This window comes from Myodes glareolus, chromosome 4 (assembly GCF_982192425.1).
Source record: "Myodes glareolus chromosome 4, mMyoGla1.1, whole genome shotgun sequence".
NCBI classification, from domain to species: Eukaryota; Metazoa; Chordata; class Mammalia; order Rodentia; family Cricetidae; genus Myodes; species Myodes glareolus.
The window spans coordinates 59,504,619-59,522,570 of record NC_142029.1 but is presented as its reverse complement, the minus strand read 5'-3'; the positions used below and the strand labels follow the sequence as shown (position 1 = coordinate 59,522,570).

At 35.3% G+C, this 17,952-nt stretch overlaps 1 protein-coding gene across 3 annotated transcripts in view; it reads right to left on the bottom strand.

Annotated features, from left to right (window-relative positions):
• Stag1 (STAG1 cohesin complex component) overlaps positions 1–17,952 on the bottom strand; it is a 329,217-nt gene that overhangs the window by 99,790 nt on the left and 211,475 nt on the right. For all 3 annotated transcript variants that reach the window (XM_085689622.2, XM_085689621.2, XM_085689623.2), the window contains 3 exons: positions 16,274–16,397; positions 11,435–11,533; positions 2,477–2,556 (listed from right to left, as the gene is read on the bottom strand). In XM_085689622.2, the coding sequence (XP_085545748.2) occupies positions 2,477–2,556; positions 11,435–11,533; positions 16,274–16,397 (303 nt within the window). The remainder of the gene's footprint in view (positions 1–2,476; positions 2,557–11,434; positions 11,534–16,273; positions 16,398–17,952) is intronic.

Sequence of the window (17,952 nt, the reverse complement as noted above, 5' to 3'; positions counted from 1 at the left end):
AATGGTATGTACGGGTAAAAAAGTCACAAACATAACAATATCTATCAATACAAATAGTAAGTGTACTGAAGCATACCAAATATATAGCATAGCATATAGCAAAGCATAGTATATGAAGTATACCAAGCAACAATGTATGAAAGAAAGTCAAGTCAATATTTATGAATAGAGACTAATACATTGTTCTTAGAGATAAAAAGAATGGAAGAAAAGGTGACAGTGGTTACTAGTTATATAAGACCACAAATTCTGGACTGTACTGGATAGAGAGTGAGTTTAAATGGCAATAATACATTTCCCCCAAGAAAGTGGAATTAAAGATCTGACTTTTAGAGTATCTTTAAGAAATGGTAGTGATTAAAGATACATTTTATTTGTTTTAAATATTGGTACAAATATGAAAAAATCATTTTATTCCATTAATTTGAAAAATAATATTATTTTACTGTGGTAACAGAGGTGAAATCCAAGGCTATGCACCTGCCAGGAAAGTACTCTATCAATGAGTTATGAAACCAATCCTACATATATTTTTGTTTCTAACCATTAATTAAAAATTACTTCAGTTAAAAAAATGTATCAAATTTACACATGAAAATACAAATAAAAGCAATCTACCACAATGTTGTATTTAAGCAAAACAATATATATGTTCAGATACAATTTATTCACGTAGAGTAAAAGTAGTTTAAATTAGGTAAATATATAATTCAGGAAAATTAGCAGGTTTAAAAAAATCCTACAGTATTCAGAATAAAGAGGAATTTTCAGAATAAACCAAAATATACTTAGACTGAGCTTTAGCTAAGAGACCTTGTTTCTGTATCTGTATAGGGAGCACCAGGCCCTAGGCTGGGTTCCCAGCACTACAAATAAAAACAAAACAAACCTATCCAACAATCCATTTATGCAAATATAACAGCAATAAAAATTTAAAATTCTTTATATAACAAAACAAAAAATATCTGCGATCAAGAATAGCATAAATAAAGCAGAAGATCTAGGCTATACAATCAGACAAGGCAAGGAAATAAGAATAATAAAGTTAGGAAGATGAAATCATTTGTCCATGCTATTCTAATAATCTACATGGTAAAAGCAACCAGATCAAGAACACAATAGCTATTTGGGAGTTCTAAAATGGTGTACATAGACCAATATAAAATCAAAGGTTTCTTTACCTTGCACAATAATCAAGTAGAAAATATTAAATGTTAATAATGACAATGAAACTACATACTATCTAATAATTAGATATATAAAACATATACACCATTGTGGTCATATATACATACATAAATCCTACATCTAAAACACACTTATATGTCTGAATATAGAAATGAAAAAAACATATCTAATAAAAATTTACTCTTTTATAACATAAAATACGATAGTTTTTTTATTTTATTATTTTCTTAAATGGAATCCTGTCTGTCCTAGGGCTCAGAGATAGTGAGTGCTGGGATTAAAGGCAGGCATCACACACTTCATTTTTTGGTTTTGTTTTGATTTCCAAGACTGGGTTTCTTTGTATGCAACTGTCCTAGAACTTGCTGAATAAACAGGTTGGTCTCAAACTCACAGAGATCCACCTGCTCTGCCTCTGCTGTGTTCACTGTAAAGTTTTTACATTTAAAATCACATCAAAGTTTAAGAAGTATTTGATATGTATGTTCTAAGAATTTCCATAATAGAAAAATATGAGAATTAGCAAAGTAAGATTTAAAAGCCAGAGAAGAGATAATTATCTAGTAAGAAAGGAGGTCTCAGGCACAATGCTTAATAGATTAGAAGCTACAACAACAGAAAAGTATGTTATTAACATAGAAAAAGGAACCAAAGCAAAATATGACATTTGAGGAGATATCCAAGTCAAGATAAACGTATTATCAAAACAGTGAGAAGGAAAATTTTTTAAAAAAATTTGCGAGAAACGACATTAACACAATTTTTCTAGGTCAGAAAACACTAGAAAGCTATAAAATCATTTATCTATTTAAAACTTTAGAACATTGATGGGATAGTCTTGTTTAATTTCTTTCACTTCGATGTTCACAAAAAATTTATCTGAAAACCTTTTCATCTTGAAGCCCTGAGTTTTTGTTTTAAATAGCAAAGTATGATACTTCTTAGATAACGTTCTTAAACTATAAAAAATAACCTTTACATGGAGAAAGCAGACATCAGATCAAATAAAAAACTACTCATATCTATAATTCTAGAACTCAGGAAGTTGAGGCAGAAGGATTTTTTCAATTTGAGGCTAGTCTATGCTACAGAGTAAGTTCCAAGCTTGGGCTGCAGTGTGAGACCATGTTTCAAAATAAACACCACCACCACCTAGAATATATGTGGTTATAAACAAAACCTTTAAAAGGAAAAGTGGATTCTTCACATGAAGTACTTATTTGATGTACTAATCCAGAAAAAAGTATAAAATATCAAAAGATAAACTATTAACAGATACTATACTTACTGAAGTATCAGAGTAACCAATCGGATTGCTTCCACAGCAACATCATATTCTTTATCAAGAGTCATTGATACAATGCGATCCTGAAAGAAGTTATAAACAAACCAACCTTGAATATACACGAGCCAAGACAGACTTAGGGTATTTTAAGGCATATATGCGATACCAAGAAAGACAAAACAGCAAGTTTCACTATTTCCTTTTCTTTTCCTAAACAGGTTATTAGCCTTGGCTGGACTCAAACTCATAGAGATTCATTTGCCTCTGCCTCCTCCTAAGTTTTACTCTTGAAACCATATTATACAAAAGGGGTGCAGCTTTTTCATTTGATTCTTTGAGACAGAGCTTACTGTGCAGCCCTGACTAGCCTGGAACTCAATATGCAGATTAGGCTGACCCAGAACTTACAGAGATCTACCTCTTCCTCTGCAGTGTTGTGATTAAAGGCATTATCTGAAAATGTTTCTCCTAACTAAACATATATATCAAGTAAAAAATTAACGTAAGTCAAAAACTCGTTATGTAGAGAAATTCTCATTTTAAGCAAGAAAGTTCCTTCAAAGCTCTAAGAAAGAGATCCTCTTGGGAACATGTGCCATGAAGCAGTTTTATTCATCTATTTCATATGAGCAACAAGATGGTGGATTAGAAGTCATGTGTGTGAGACTGTATTGAAGAGAGTCAAGACAGAAAACCGCCAAATACAGAAATATAAGAATGACCTATTAAAAATCAGAAAAAAGAGTAGGTAGGATTTTCTCTGTAAAGAAATCACTTGGTGACCCCAGCTAATCAAAGCTCTGAGCATTGATTGGAAAGGTACTGCACAGCTGGAGGAAGGGAAGGAGGGAGAGAGAGAAGGAGAGAGAGAGAGAGAGAGAGAGAGAGAAAACGCGCCTCTGCTGAAAACTCAGATGGAAGTTTAAATTTGATGTGATCAAAAAGGAGTGTGGAAACAGCAAGTTCCGGACACAGCAACACAAAAAAGGTAAAGAGGTCTGAAATATAGAGATCTGCAAGGCTCAATCTTCCCTGAAAAGCACCTCCACTTCCACCACTGCCCTAAATAACAACAGATATAGACCACAGGAAGAACACAAAGAACCCGGAATATGTAGTAGCATCATGATAGTACCAGGAGTCCCAAACTAATGCCTACACAGCAGCAACTAGCAACAGCAGCATAAATAGGTAAAGATTTTTGGAACTGAAACAGACTAATACTTCCATAGCCCCCACAGTGAGGGTAAGGTACCCTTCACTGTGGGAGGTTTGAAGGAGGAACTTTGCTCAGAATGTTAATGGGAAAAGGGTAAATGTAAGTGTCTGGGCCTTCATACTCCCTCAGAGCCTCAGGCACAGAAAGCCCCATACACACCAAATTATCCCCAAAAGACCAATGATAGTCTAAGAAGATTAGATTGGGGAAATCCGGAAAGAAGTGACATTTTGAAGAAGGACACTTAAAAAGAAATCCCATACTAGCTCAGAATTGAGAAATAGATGGTTATTTATTTAGGGTTAAACTCACAAATCAGAATCCTCTGCTGGAATGGAGATCAGAAACCACAATCTGCAACCAGAACCGAGAGGCCGGAAAAAGAGGCCAGACACATTCTCTACATCAGCATATATAGTATAAGAGGCCACGCCCCAGTGGACGGGTAAACACTGGCTGTAAGACTTCCTACAGTAACATTTAGTCACAGAAATCCTCTGTCGATAGAAATCCTTAACTTGTTTGAATTACTGATACTAACAGCTCTTTCCTAAATCCCCTACTTACAGAGCCTGATATAATACTAATAATAAAATAAAAAGCAGAGAATACAAAGGCAAGGCAAGACCTTATCTTTAAAGTAGGAAGAAACATTAATCCAAAACATATTTTCTATTTATTTTTCTTGATCATTATCATTTTAATTAATAAAATTACATTCATTTATTTTGTGTGCTTGACTGCATGTACACAGACATCAATGTGCAACTTTGGAAGTTCTCTTCTTCTACCATGTGGATTCTGGGGAATCTCAGGTCATCACATTTGGCAGCAAGCATTTTTATTGCTGAGTCATCTCTTCAGTCCATTTATATATTAACTAATATATATTTCTAAATTATTTTAATTTTCCTTTTTTGTTTTCAAAAAGTATTCAGATGTTTAACTTGAATCTTGGTGATAAAGCTTTTGGTTTCCTCCTTTCGTCTAATCCTAATATATAATATTTTCTATACTGCTTTGCCTGCCTTTAATGTTTAGGTGGAAGTCTTATTGAACTCTCAGGTATCCACTCTCAGGTATCACTCCTCCCATTCCATACCCCACCCTCAGTGCTCCAAACTGCAGCTCCTTCCCTGGAGCTGCCCTCTTCAAATTCGCCCTTGAGAAAGTGGGTCAAAAGTAAGCTCCTCCTTGGGGCTACTAAAGACCACACCTACAGACTACTTTAGACCTGGTAACAATTTGTTACACGATTCCTCTCCTGCCCCCCTGAGGGTCACCTAGGAATTGCTTTGCTTTGTTCATTAAACCTGGATTTATTACCTTAAACCTGGCTTCTTGTATTACGGCAACAAATTTCCATTAACTGGGGATACAAACAGCATTTAATCCATGTGCCTTCCTTCTGTTACTTTTCCCCCTTTCCATTTCTTCCTCACTTCACATCTTAAAAATGATTCCCTTAGAAAAACAACAAAACACACACACACACACACACACACACACACACACACACACACACACACACATCACCCTTATCATTTTCCCCAGCCTTAGTGCTACAGTCCCTTGTTATGGGAGATCTTGCAGAGTTCTGAAGCTAGTTTGATTCCTGAGTGTTAGCATCTAGCTCTGCCTTCTGAGATTGCTACCTTTTCTGGTCAGGACTTTCTGTTTGTTTGAAGAAGGCAAATCTTATCTGAGAGTTTCTTAAAAGTTCAAAGCCTATGCAAAACCTGCTTACTTAAAGACTCAGCAAGCTGAGATGTCCCCTGACTTTGGAATTCACATTGGCATTGTCTCTTTGCGGAGCTTAGACAAGAGTTTTAGTATATGGAAACTGATTTGCTAAAGGTGTGAATTGTGTAACAATAAAAAAGCCCTTTCTTATTTAGCTTCTCTAGGGTCAGAAATTATAGGCTCAAAGTCCTTTAATGATGGCTAGAATCCACTTATGAGTGGGTACATACCGTATTCTTCTTTTTGGGTCTGGGTTACCTCACTCAGTAAAGCGTTTTCTATTTCCATCCATTTGCATGCAAAATTCAAGATGTCATTGTTTTTTACCGCTGAGTAAAACTCTAATGTGTATATGTTCCACACCTTCTTTAACCATTCTTCTATTGAGGGGCACCTAGGTTGCGTCTAGGTTCTCGCTATTACAAATAGTGCTGCTATGAACATAGTTGAACAAATGCTTTTGTAGTATGATAGGACATCTCTTGGGTATATTCCCAAGAGTGGAATTGCTGGGTCCTGAGGCAGGTCTACTCCCAGTTTTCTGAGAAACCACTACACTGATTTCCAAAGTGGCTGCACAAGTTTGCATTCCCATCAACAATGGATGAGTGCTCCCCTTACTCCACATCCTCTCCAGCATAGGCTCTCATTGGTGTTTTTGATTTTAGCCACCCTAACAGGTGTAAGATAGCATCTCAAAGTTGTTTTGATTTGCATTTCCCTGATCGCTAAGGAGGTTGAGCATGACTTTAAGTGTCTTTTGGTCATTCGAACTTCTTCTGTTGAGAATTCTCTGTTCAGTTCAATTCAGTACCCCATTTTTTAATTGGGTTAATTAGAGTTTTAGAGTCTAGTTTCTTGACTAGACTCTTTGTTCTTTGTATATATTGGAGATCAGACCTATGTCTGATGAGGGGTTGGTGAAGATCTTCTCCCAGTCAGAAGGTAGCCTTATTGTCTTACTGACAGTGTCCTTTGCTTTGCAGAAGCTTCTCAGTTTCAGGAGGTCCCATTTATTCATTGATTCTCTTATTGTCTGTGCTACTAGAGTTCTACCTAGGAAGTGGTCTCTGAAAGAAAATCATATAGCTATCCTCCAGGATATTGAAAGTAGACAAGATTGCAAGGCAAAACTTGGGTGCACAGGGGTGGGGGGGTGGGAGGTGGATGTAAGGGGAGATGGGTAGAGAGAAGGGAGAAGGGGAGGATTCGGGAAAACTTGGAGGAAAGGGATGGGTCGGATGGAGAAAGGTTGGATATGGGAACAGGGAAATAAATATCTTAATTAAGGAAGCCATTTTTAGGGTTTTGCAACAGACTTGATTCTAGAGGGGTTCCCAGGTACAAGGGGAGGTCCCCAGATTGTTCCTTGGGCAGCAGAGGAGAGGGTGTCTGAACTGGCCTTGTCCCATAGCCACACTGATCAATATCTTGCATATCATCATAGAACCTTCATCTGGCGATGGGATGGAGATAGAGACAGAGACCCACATTGGAGCACTGGTCTTAGCTCCCAAGGTCCAAATGAGGAGCAGAAGGAGAGAAAACATGAGCAAGGAAGTCAGGATCACGAGGGATGCGTCCACCCACTGAAATGGTGGGACTGATCTAATGGGAGCTCACCAAGGCCAGCTGGACTCGGACTGATGGAGCATGTGATCAAACCGGACTCTCTGAATGTGGCTGATGGCGGAGGCTGACTGAGAAGCCAAGGACAATGGCGTTGGGCTTTGATACTACTGCATGGACAGGCTTTGAGTGAGCCTTGTCTGTTTGGATGCTCACCTTCCTGGACCTGGGGGGAATGGGGAGGACCTTGGACTTTCCATAGGGTAGGGAACACTGACTGCTCTTTGGCCTGGAGAAGGAGGGGGAGGAGGAGTGGGGTAAGGGGAGGGAAGTGATGGAAATTTTTAATAATAATAATAACAATAAAATTTAAAAAAGAGCCCTTTGCAGAGTTACAGTGAGTCATTTCCCAGAGGCCAACTCCCCTGCAGTGCAGAAGGCTAAATTCATCCAAGAGTGCCTCCTTTTCTCTTTTCCCAGTGGACCTGTTACAACAGTTCCTGAACCTCATGGTATGCAACTGAAGTCAGTATCTCTTGCAGTTAATTTAGGGAATGCTGTCAAACCATTGTATTTGTTACAGCAATTGACTCTCCTGTCGCCTCTGCCCTGAACATAAACTGAATCAAAGACATTCTGACAGGAAAATTCATTTAAAATAACGTGGAAAAGGGGGAAATTAAAAACAACAGATATATACATCTACATATCTATACATTCCATACAGCAGGTAGAGAGATAGGGATAGGATTCTTCTCTACAGTACACAGAGCCTTTTAGAAAATCGTAGCCAAAATGAAAGACTTAAGAAATACACAAAATTAAAATAATTTATAGAATATAATCAGATTATAGCAGAAAAAATATGTTTGAAGACTGGATGAAAGATGTTTGAATGAACAGGAGATCTCTGAACAATATGAGATGAAAATAGAAATTACTAAATAAAGTAAATATCATAGAATGACCTACCAGAACCTTCACTGGAATAAAGCCAAAGTAGTCTTAAGAATAAAATTTACAGCTTCATTAAAAAAGAATCAGAAATCCAGAATAAATAATCCAATAATATACCTTACTACATCTCCAAGGCTTGAGAAAAATCAAATAGCCAAACATAAACCAGTACACAGAAATCATTAGGGAAAAAATTAATGAAATATTAGTATAAAAGGAGAAGGAGAATTAATCAGAGCTGTTCTTTAAAAAGATTAACAAGATTGGCAATCCTTGACAAAAAAGCCAAAATAAAGAGGTCTAATGAATAAAATTAGAGATTGTAGTCTATTCGAACAGACTACAGTGTAATCTGTTTTCAGAGTGTTTAGTAATGACTCTGAAAATATTTCAAAATGCTGGAAAGCTAGAAAAAAAAGGTTAAAATTCTAAATTCATATGATGAATCCAAATTACAGATACAGACTCATTGTAAGAAGTAGACTGAGCAGCAATAAAAAGATTCCCCACAAACAAAAACACAAGAGTAATATATTCAGTGTTGAATTCTATGAAACTTTTACAAGATCTTAGTATGTTCCATGAAACAGAAAGAGGAGGAATATTTCCCATATTTATTCCATGAAACTGGTATTATCCTGACACTAAAACTAGATAAACATACAGCAAAACTAACCAAAATGAAAATATGTTCAAATCAAAGTAATGTTCAAAACACAATAAAATCTTACACCACAAACATGTGGTTTCATTCCAGTGATACAAGGCTGTCTTAACATATGCACATTAATCACGGTAATAAACTACACAAAAGAATTAAGACATATAAAAGAAATCATACGATCATCTCTAGAGACGCTGAAAACGAATCTGTCAAAGTTGAATATTTCTTCATGACAAAAATCCTCATGAAATTAGAAAGAGCATGTCTCAAAATAAGAAAAGCTATATATGATAAGGCTATAGCCAATAGTATAGTTGGCGGGGGAATAACATTTCCCTTAAAATCAGGGAATAGGAATGCTTCCTCTCTTCATTTTTATTCAGTATGAACTCGAGGTCTAGTTGGAACATGGAGACAGAAGAAAGATATAAAAGGAAAAAAAAACTGAGGAAAAAAGTCAAACATGCCTGTTTGCTGATGAGATATTATGCTTAACAACCTACAGATGCCACCAGAAGACAGACAGATAAATTGCAGGATATAAAAATCAACATAAGACCTAGTAGCTTTTTCATACATTAATAAGTAACTTGCTGAAGAGAAATGGGGGGGGGGGGTTATCTCATTTACAATAAGCTCAAAGGGGATTGGAGGATGAGACGGTTTAGTGGGTAAAAGTATTGTATTATAAGCTTAGTAACCTGAATTTAATCCCTTGGATCGATGTAAAGGTGAAGGGGGAAAAAAACCAGGGGGGAAAAAAAAACCAAAAAACCACCAAGGCCAAAAAATTGTCTCTTGACTTATGCATTTGTGCCATGCCATATAATCCCACCCCACAACAACAACAAAAAGCAAGCCAAAGCACTTAGGAATCAAACAAAAACAATGAAGTGAAAGAAAATTTTAAGACACTGAGGAAATAAATGGAAGTTAGTAGATGATAAAAAGAGCTAACATCAAAGGCTCTCAACATTCCTAGTGCTGCAATCCTTTCATTCAGCTCATGTTGTGGAGACCTAACCATAAAATTATTTTGTTGCTACTTCATAACTGTAATTTTGCTAAATGTTGTGGATCGTAATAAATATCTTGTTTTGTTTTCTGATGGCCTTATGTGATCCCTGTATAAGGGTCATTTGACCCTTAGGGGTTGCGATCCACAGGCTAAGAACCACTGCCTTAAATGTTTCTGATTAATTAATGTTATACAAAAGGTAATCCTAAGCAGATAGAACCCTACCAGAAACATAACAAAACCTGACTTTAAATTATACTACACAGTAATAGTGAGAAACAGCAAGATAGTGTGACAAAAAACAGCTGCGCAGACCAAAGGCCCAGAAACAAATACATTCAGGTATACCTACCTAACTTTTATCAATAATAATCAACTTTTTTTGTCAATAATTCATGAAGAATAAAACAAAACAAAAACACGGTCTGTTCAACAAATGGAGTTGGCAAAAGAGGGTATCCACTTGTGTAAGTATGAAACTGTATTTTGATTTCCTTAATTCAAAATGGATTAGAGATTTTAAAATCTGAAACCCTAAAATTACTGAAGGGGAAACACTTCAAGATATGGACACAGCAAGAACTTCCTGAGTAGCACAGCAAACAGCTTCAAGAACTCACAACTATGACTATCTGAAATAACAAAGCTCCCTACAGTAGAGAAAAACAGCCTACAGAGTGGAAGAAAATCTTTGACAGTTGTACTTAAGATAGGGGGTAATTAATTAGAATATATAAAGAACTGTAAAAGTTAAAACTGAAATTTCACAATTACCCATCAAAAATAAGCCAATGAACTAAACAGAAAGCTCTCAAAAGAAGAAATATAAATGATAAATAGCTTTAAAAACTATTCAACATTATGAGCAATTAGGCAAGCAATCTAGCTTTCCCACAGTCAAAGTGGCTATCACCAAGAAAGGAAATGGGGATAAAGGACTTTACTGATAGTTCATGTATTCTGTTGCAGATTATGGAAATAAGTATGGAGATCTTAAAAAGTCAAAAAAAGAGCACCATGAATCTGCTAGTCCATTCTCAAGCACTTATTGAAAAGACTGTATCTTATCACTGAGATAACATTCATGTTTCCTGTCACTCTACTCAAAGTGGCAAGGAAATAGATGCCTATTAATTGACAGATTATGAAAGATTAGTATATATACAAAATTTTAATCAATTATAAAGGAAAGAGAAATCATAAAATTTGCAAGAAAATGGATAGACCTGAAAATTATTAAAGAAAATAACAGATTCAGAAAGAGAAATACCACATATTCTTATTGATATGTAGATTATACATTTTTAATATTTATATTTGTATTTCAAAGTGTTAATGTGCTATAAGTCAAGCCACTGGAAATAGAGATTTTGAGGAAGGGGTGACTAAGCATAGAACATACATGCTACTGAAGCTAAAAGAAGTTCTCTGCAAGTAGTGGAGTAGGAGAATGGGGGAAGAAGAATTAATAAAGAAGTCAAGTTGAAAAGTACAATGAAATTGCATGTTAACAAAACAGTAATAGAAGAGTAGGAGAGTAGGATAATAATAATAATAATGATAATGATAATAATAATAACAATTGGAGAGTAGGAGAGTAGAGTAGAAGGATGGGGGAGAAGGATCAATAAAGAAGTCAAGTTGAAAAGTGCCATAATGAAATTGCATGCTAATAAAACAATAATAAAAATAATAATAATAAGAATAATCATAGTAATGTTATTTGCTAATGTTGGTGTAACTGGCATTTGCAAAGAGAAAAACAAAGTCAGTTCATCATCTGATACTTACCTTGAATCGATTTGTAAATAGCTCCAATTTGGGGAATAATTCTCTATTGGTATACAGGCTTTGGAGAGCTTTCAAACACTTCAGTCTGACTTCCCCTTGCTTCAGGAATGCAAAGAAAAAAACAGAAGAGGCAGTCATTTCCACTTTACAAAAGTCAAAAAAAGAAAAAAAGATAAAGTCTCTATGAAGAATAAATATATATCTCAGGCTAACTATTCAACTTATTTCCTATTTGAATTTAATATAGGAAGAGAATGAGCAATTGCATAGCCTGGGCTAACACATGATTTAACTAAAAATGCAAAGAAAATTCTTATAAATGAGTTAAACCTTTTTCAAATATTTGAAAACTATGTCTGATGATGAAATTCTACCAATGTGCTTTTAGTGGCATATTGAATTTATAATCTATGGCTATAGTTAGAAAATGAACTGCTCATTTGTTTGGCCTGTAATTATAAAATGATCCCATAAAAATTCTATTAAAATTGGATCATGGTTTATTTGTCTAATCAATATTTACTGAACGCTTTCCTACATCAGAGAGGAAAAGAGAATAGTTAGGAAAACAGTTAAGTAGCCTACTTAAAACAGATTAAAGTCTACAGAAAGAAGAGTCTTAGAAATGCTTTCTATTCATTAGCAGAATATTGTAATCTATCATTGAGTTAAATCTCTAACCCAGCAGAGTATCCTTAACAAAGTCATTAAGTCTGGATCGAGGATGGTGTACATCAGAGTACATTTAGCACTATCTAGAAGAAATCTGTGTAACACTATCAAAGAATTCAAATAAGATTAAGGTTTCCATGCTCTAGAAGAAGAAATGTGTTTTGATAATATCAATTCATTCTGGAATCAAAACTAGATTTTATATTTAACTTAGCTGCTGATTAGCTGCACATGAAATGACACACACATCAGCTATTCCAGTATTTACAAGTTGTTCATAAGGATGAAATACAAGAGTATGGTGATGAAAGTGTGAACAAAATACTTTGTGGAATGTGGTATGATTTGTTACATTTATAGATTTGTGTCATGACACTATTTTCCCTGGTCATTAATGGGACAAATGAATGAAATGTCACTGAATTAATCTGTAAAGATTATATAATATATATATATATATATATATATATATATATATATATATATGAAAGCACTTGCACTCTACTGCAAGTGCTTTCTCAAGTAATTTCTAGATACTACTGAATAAATTGATATTTTTTCTCAAAGGGCTCAGGAGGAACCTAAAGTATCCACAGCAAATGCTACTATGCACTACCCAAATCTCCTTTACTTGGCTCATTCTTTACCCTCTGTTTATGTTGGCAGATGTCAGGACCCTTTTCTGGGGAACTGACCATAGACAACCAAAGACTTGGGATAAAACAGTGTAGGTCAGGCTGAAGAGATGGCTCAGAGGTAAAAAGCACCCGAGTTCAGTTCCCAGCACCCATGTCAGGTGGCTCACAACTGCCTTAACTTCAGCCACTTATAAAATGACCACTCTGAGGAGGAGGAAACAGGAAATCATATGGCTGGGCGAAGCAAGGAAGAGCTAGAGCAGGAAGGAGACAGGAGCTCGTCTTCTTTGGCTAAGAGGTTGATGAGATAAGAAGTGGCTGTGGCTTGCTCCTTTATCTCTCCGATCTTTCAGCATTTACCGATACTTGACAATTAGACTTTGTGTTACAATTTTGAGTTCTCAATTTCCTCTAGGATTTGTGGGCTTGAAAATATGGCTCTTATCTTCTTAGTAGGAGAGCTAGAACTCCTTCAACCTTGCCTTTAGCTACTCTTAAGGCATGTATCTATTTTAAGGACAATGCTAGAAAGGCTTTTTTTACGATCTACACAACTCTCTCTCTCTTTTTTTTCCTTCACCAGGCTTTGGTAAAATATCAGCATGGATAAAATGCTAACTTTGGCTCCTAGAGGTAGATATATAAAGACTAGGGCGGTACAGATAAGGAGGTATCATCTAACCATTAGAGACAAGCAGGAAATACTATTTTATAATAGTGATTTAACTCCAGAGTTCCATGTATGGGAAATCTGTTCCCCAGTATAGTACTACTGAAGGTAGTAGGGAGCTAGGCCATCACTACTAGCTTAATGCTAGCAGATTATCTCCTGAGAGAATAGATGGTTATGTAAGAAAGCCCAAACCCTCCAGAGTCTCTCTTTTTCCCTCAGTATGTTAGCTTTTGTTTGTCCACTTCTACAAGTGTTACCATTTGTCATACTGGCTGTGCTCAAAATATGCTCATTAGGAACTGAACAGAGGAAGGTGCTTGATCTTGGACATTCAGCTTTCAGGTCTTCTGTCCCAACAACATGAAATGGACAGAGACAGAGAACAATAATTGTAAAGGGTGGCAGTGATAGAGGGAAGGCAGTGGAGAAACTATGGAATCTGCTCATAGGATACATTATTCCACATAGCAAGAGAGGAGGAAAGCCGAAAAAAGTACTATGCATACACACTAAAAAGAACAACAATGGATGAGTAAAAAGCAGTAAGTCTTCCACATGTAAAATTAAAACTTCAGATGGAAGGTAACACAGCCAACTTCTTTTCAAACACAGCCTTAAAACTAAGACCAAAACCAAACCAAATCAAACAAATAAAACAAAACAAAACAAAATTCTTTTACCAAGCTTCACAGACTAGGGTTTTTATTTTCATCTTGTGAACTGAAATCTTTCAGTGACAACTTTTTTTTTCTTTTGGTTTTTAGAGACAGGGTATCTTCTGTAGCTTTGGAGCCTGACCTTCAACTAGCTCTTGTAGACCAGGCTGGCCTCGAACTCACAGAGATCCACCTGCCTCTGCCTCCTGTGCTGGAATTAAAGGCATGCGCCACCACCACCCAGCAACAACTCTTAATTACTTAATTATCTAACTCTCTCCCCAAATCTTGGTACTTCACCTATCAAATGTCTAGCCTATGCTACAGGAACTTCATACCAAGTAAATTAGGAAATATTTATTGAAATAACTTAGATAACTGTAAAATAACTAGTTAGAATGAAAATTCTAATTTTGGTATTTGATTGTTTAGGCACCACTATTCTCTGAAGCAAGTTATATTATAGTAACCTAAGCACTTGAATGGATCACTACAACCAAGCCTTCACTGAAATCTGAATTATATGTAATACAGTATCTAATTCCTATTAGTTGATGTTTATGGATCATCAGTAACTCCAGGCTTAGGGGAACTGATAATCTATTCTGACCTCCTTGGGCACCACGTATGCACATGATGCTAATAGATAAATGTAGGAGAAATACCCATATACATAAAATGAAATACAAAACCTAAAATATTTAACTAAAATAATGATGACTATTTTACATCAAATTAATTTGTATCTTCCCAGAATTGGCTGTCATTTATAAAGATCAAACAGAACTGCTAAGTGTTACATAAATGTAGAAAAATACTTTCTTGAGGGACCAGAGAAAGAACCGAGATGGAAGTGAGAGAAAAATCAAAGCATCAAGGTTTAAATTCATTCTCAAAAAAAAAAAAAAAAAAAAAAAGACTCATGACGGACTTGTTTACTTTGAGAGAATGTGAATACATTCATGTGAGGGCACTGTGCAATTCTACATTCCCTCAAATTGTTAGAAAATTTTCATAGACCAATGTAAAGTGGGATGAGATGGAAAAGTTTAAATTCATATCAAGATTACATATGAAACAATGAAACATAAACAGGCAACCCAGTCTGAGATTATATTTTTCAGAGAAGATTTGTATTAAAAAAAATTCTTTGAATGTGGTACTGAGATGGGAGTGAGGGGAGAAATATCTTTTAATTAACAACTAAAAATCTGTATGTTGATTAAACAAGCTATGATCATATTTCTGTACACAATCAAGACTTCTAACAGAAAACAATGTACCACAGAACTCTGAATGATAATTCCCACAATACTGAAAATTTTCAACATTGATAATACTAAATATTTTTAATGTGTTTATTATTATTTGTGTCTAAACATTCACATGTGTGATATGTATGTGTGAGCAGATGTGTGGAGCCACAGTACAACTTTATGAATTGGCTTTCTCCTTCTACTTTCCAGGGATTGAACTCAGGTTGCCAAGGTGGTGCAGTACCTTTACTTGCTGAGCCATCTCACCAGCACTCCTTATTTACTAAGTATTTTTATAGTAAATACTGACATGCATAAGGTACAAAAAACAAGCCTTCTACTATTATTATGAAATATCTCCATTTACCTACAAATGTAATAATATTTTAAAAATATTCCAACAGCTGTTAAACAGCTAAAAAAAATATAACAATCTAAAATAAACTTATTTTGAGGATTTCTTATGTAGGATTCAATTATATAGGATTTCTTTTAAATCTTCATCTTTTTCCTAAAAGCTGGAGATGGATCAATATAAACTGGGCTTAGTTAACTCAAGAATGCTAACAAATCTGATTTAACTGACTTAAAAAGTCATGACCCAACAGAATCCTGAATATGAAAGCTACTTAATTTTTATTACAACTAATCATCTTTGATCTTTGATTAGAAGGAGACTATTACCTTTTTAGAGATAATGCATGTATTCTCTTATTAGTACAGATAAACCAGGTCCTCAAAGATAATTCAAGATAGCATTGCATCCAAGGGAGACACATAAAGTACTGTCTTAAATTTCATAATGGTTATCAATAGTTATTTGTATTATCTTAAATTTTATATCATTGTAGCTATTAAAAAATAAGATACTGCCATGCAAATTAAAATCAAATAAGTATGGAGACAAATACTTCTTCCACCAAAACTAGAAGATACCAACTTACCCTATCATGAAGAGTCCATCCTACATATTTCAGATAACTGTCATTTAGGAAGGCATCACTATACATTTTCATCCATACTCCAATTTCTTCGATACAAATGGCTCGAATCTCAGCAATTGCATCACTGGATGGGGAAGAGGAAGACAACCCTCTGAATTATACAGAGACCTAGAATGTATTCCAAATAATTTTCAAAAAATATAAATTATATTATTTCCTTTGTTAAGACAGGGTATGTTAAGAAGTTTGGACTTAAAATTACTATGTAGCTGAGGATGACCATGAATCTCTGATCCTCATACCTTCACCTCCCAAGTGCAGGGATTACAAGCAAACTCTGTGATCACATGTAGTTTTACTCAGGGCTTGAGATTAAACCTAGGTCACTGTGAATGCCAGAAAAGCTTTGTATTAACTGGATTACATTCCCAGTCCAATATAAATACTTCCTAATAAATTTATAAATTTATAGACTTATTTACTTTACTTTTAGAGAGGTCACACATATTCCATGGCACAAGTGTGGAGGTCAGAGGACAACATATAGGCGTTGGTTTTCTTCCTCTGACGTATAGGTCCCAGGGACTCAACTCAGGTTGGCAGGTTTGGCCTTTATCCAATGAGGCACCTCACCAGTCCAACATAAATATTATGAATACTGTTTTATACCTGCATTGCCAAAGGTCTCCAACATAAATATCTTGTTCAGTTTGGTTTTTATGAAAATAGAAATTATTAACTATAAGTGTCATAAAGCCCACCATATATGTTCGGCACTAATGCAGGCAATGGCAATTAGGGATTTCTGACAGTATCACAACTACTGTCAAATCATCTGAGAAAACAAACATACAATGTATGCTTGCACGACCCTTTTTTGCTGCTGTTTTGTTTTGTTTGTTTTATGTTTGTTTGCTTTTGTTTTTTGAGACAGAGTTTCTTTGTGTAGCCTTGATTGTTCTGGAACTCTCTCTCTGTAGACCTGACTGGCCTTGCACTGAGAAAATATTCACAACCTCTGCCTCTCTAGTACCGAGATTAAAGGTGTGCACCACCACCAGATTGCATAATTTTTAATAAATTGAATAAAAATTAATTTTTATGGCTGCCAAAAACTAGTTTACATATTTAACAAGGCAAGTTCATGTAGAAGCCAAGTATTTGGAACTGCATTATAACTGGACACATGGCACCATCTGCTTTTCCAGAGCATCCTGGTTTGACTTCCAGTATTTACCATGAGTTTCAGAACCATCTGTAACTGTATAAGCTTCAGGAGATTGGGATGCCTCCTTCTGGCATTTGTGGGTACTGCACATGTCCCAACACAATAAAAAATGAAAATGTAAAATAATTTACAAAACCAAAGCCTTTAGTTTAGCTTGTACTTCTATAAAACTCATTTTACTACTTCATTCAAATCACAGGTCTTTCCTCATTAAGTTTAGGGTATATTTTAGGCTGTGCTTTAGACTATGCTTTAGGGTTACCAATGAAGAATCATCCACTCTAGTTATAATGTGAATAAGCTTCAGAATTCTACCCATTACTCCCAGGATACACATTCAGTGCGGTTGTTATGGGATGATTTTCCTATTCCAAGGCAATTTCTCAAAAAAGTTTTAATTTTATCTTTTTTCTCACCAGGTTATTAGCTCTAACTTAAAAAGATATATGAG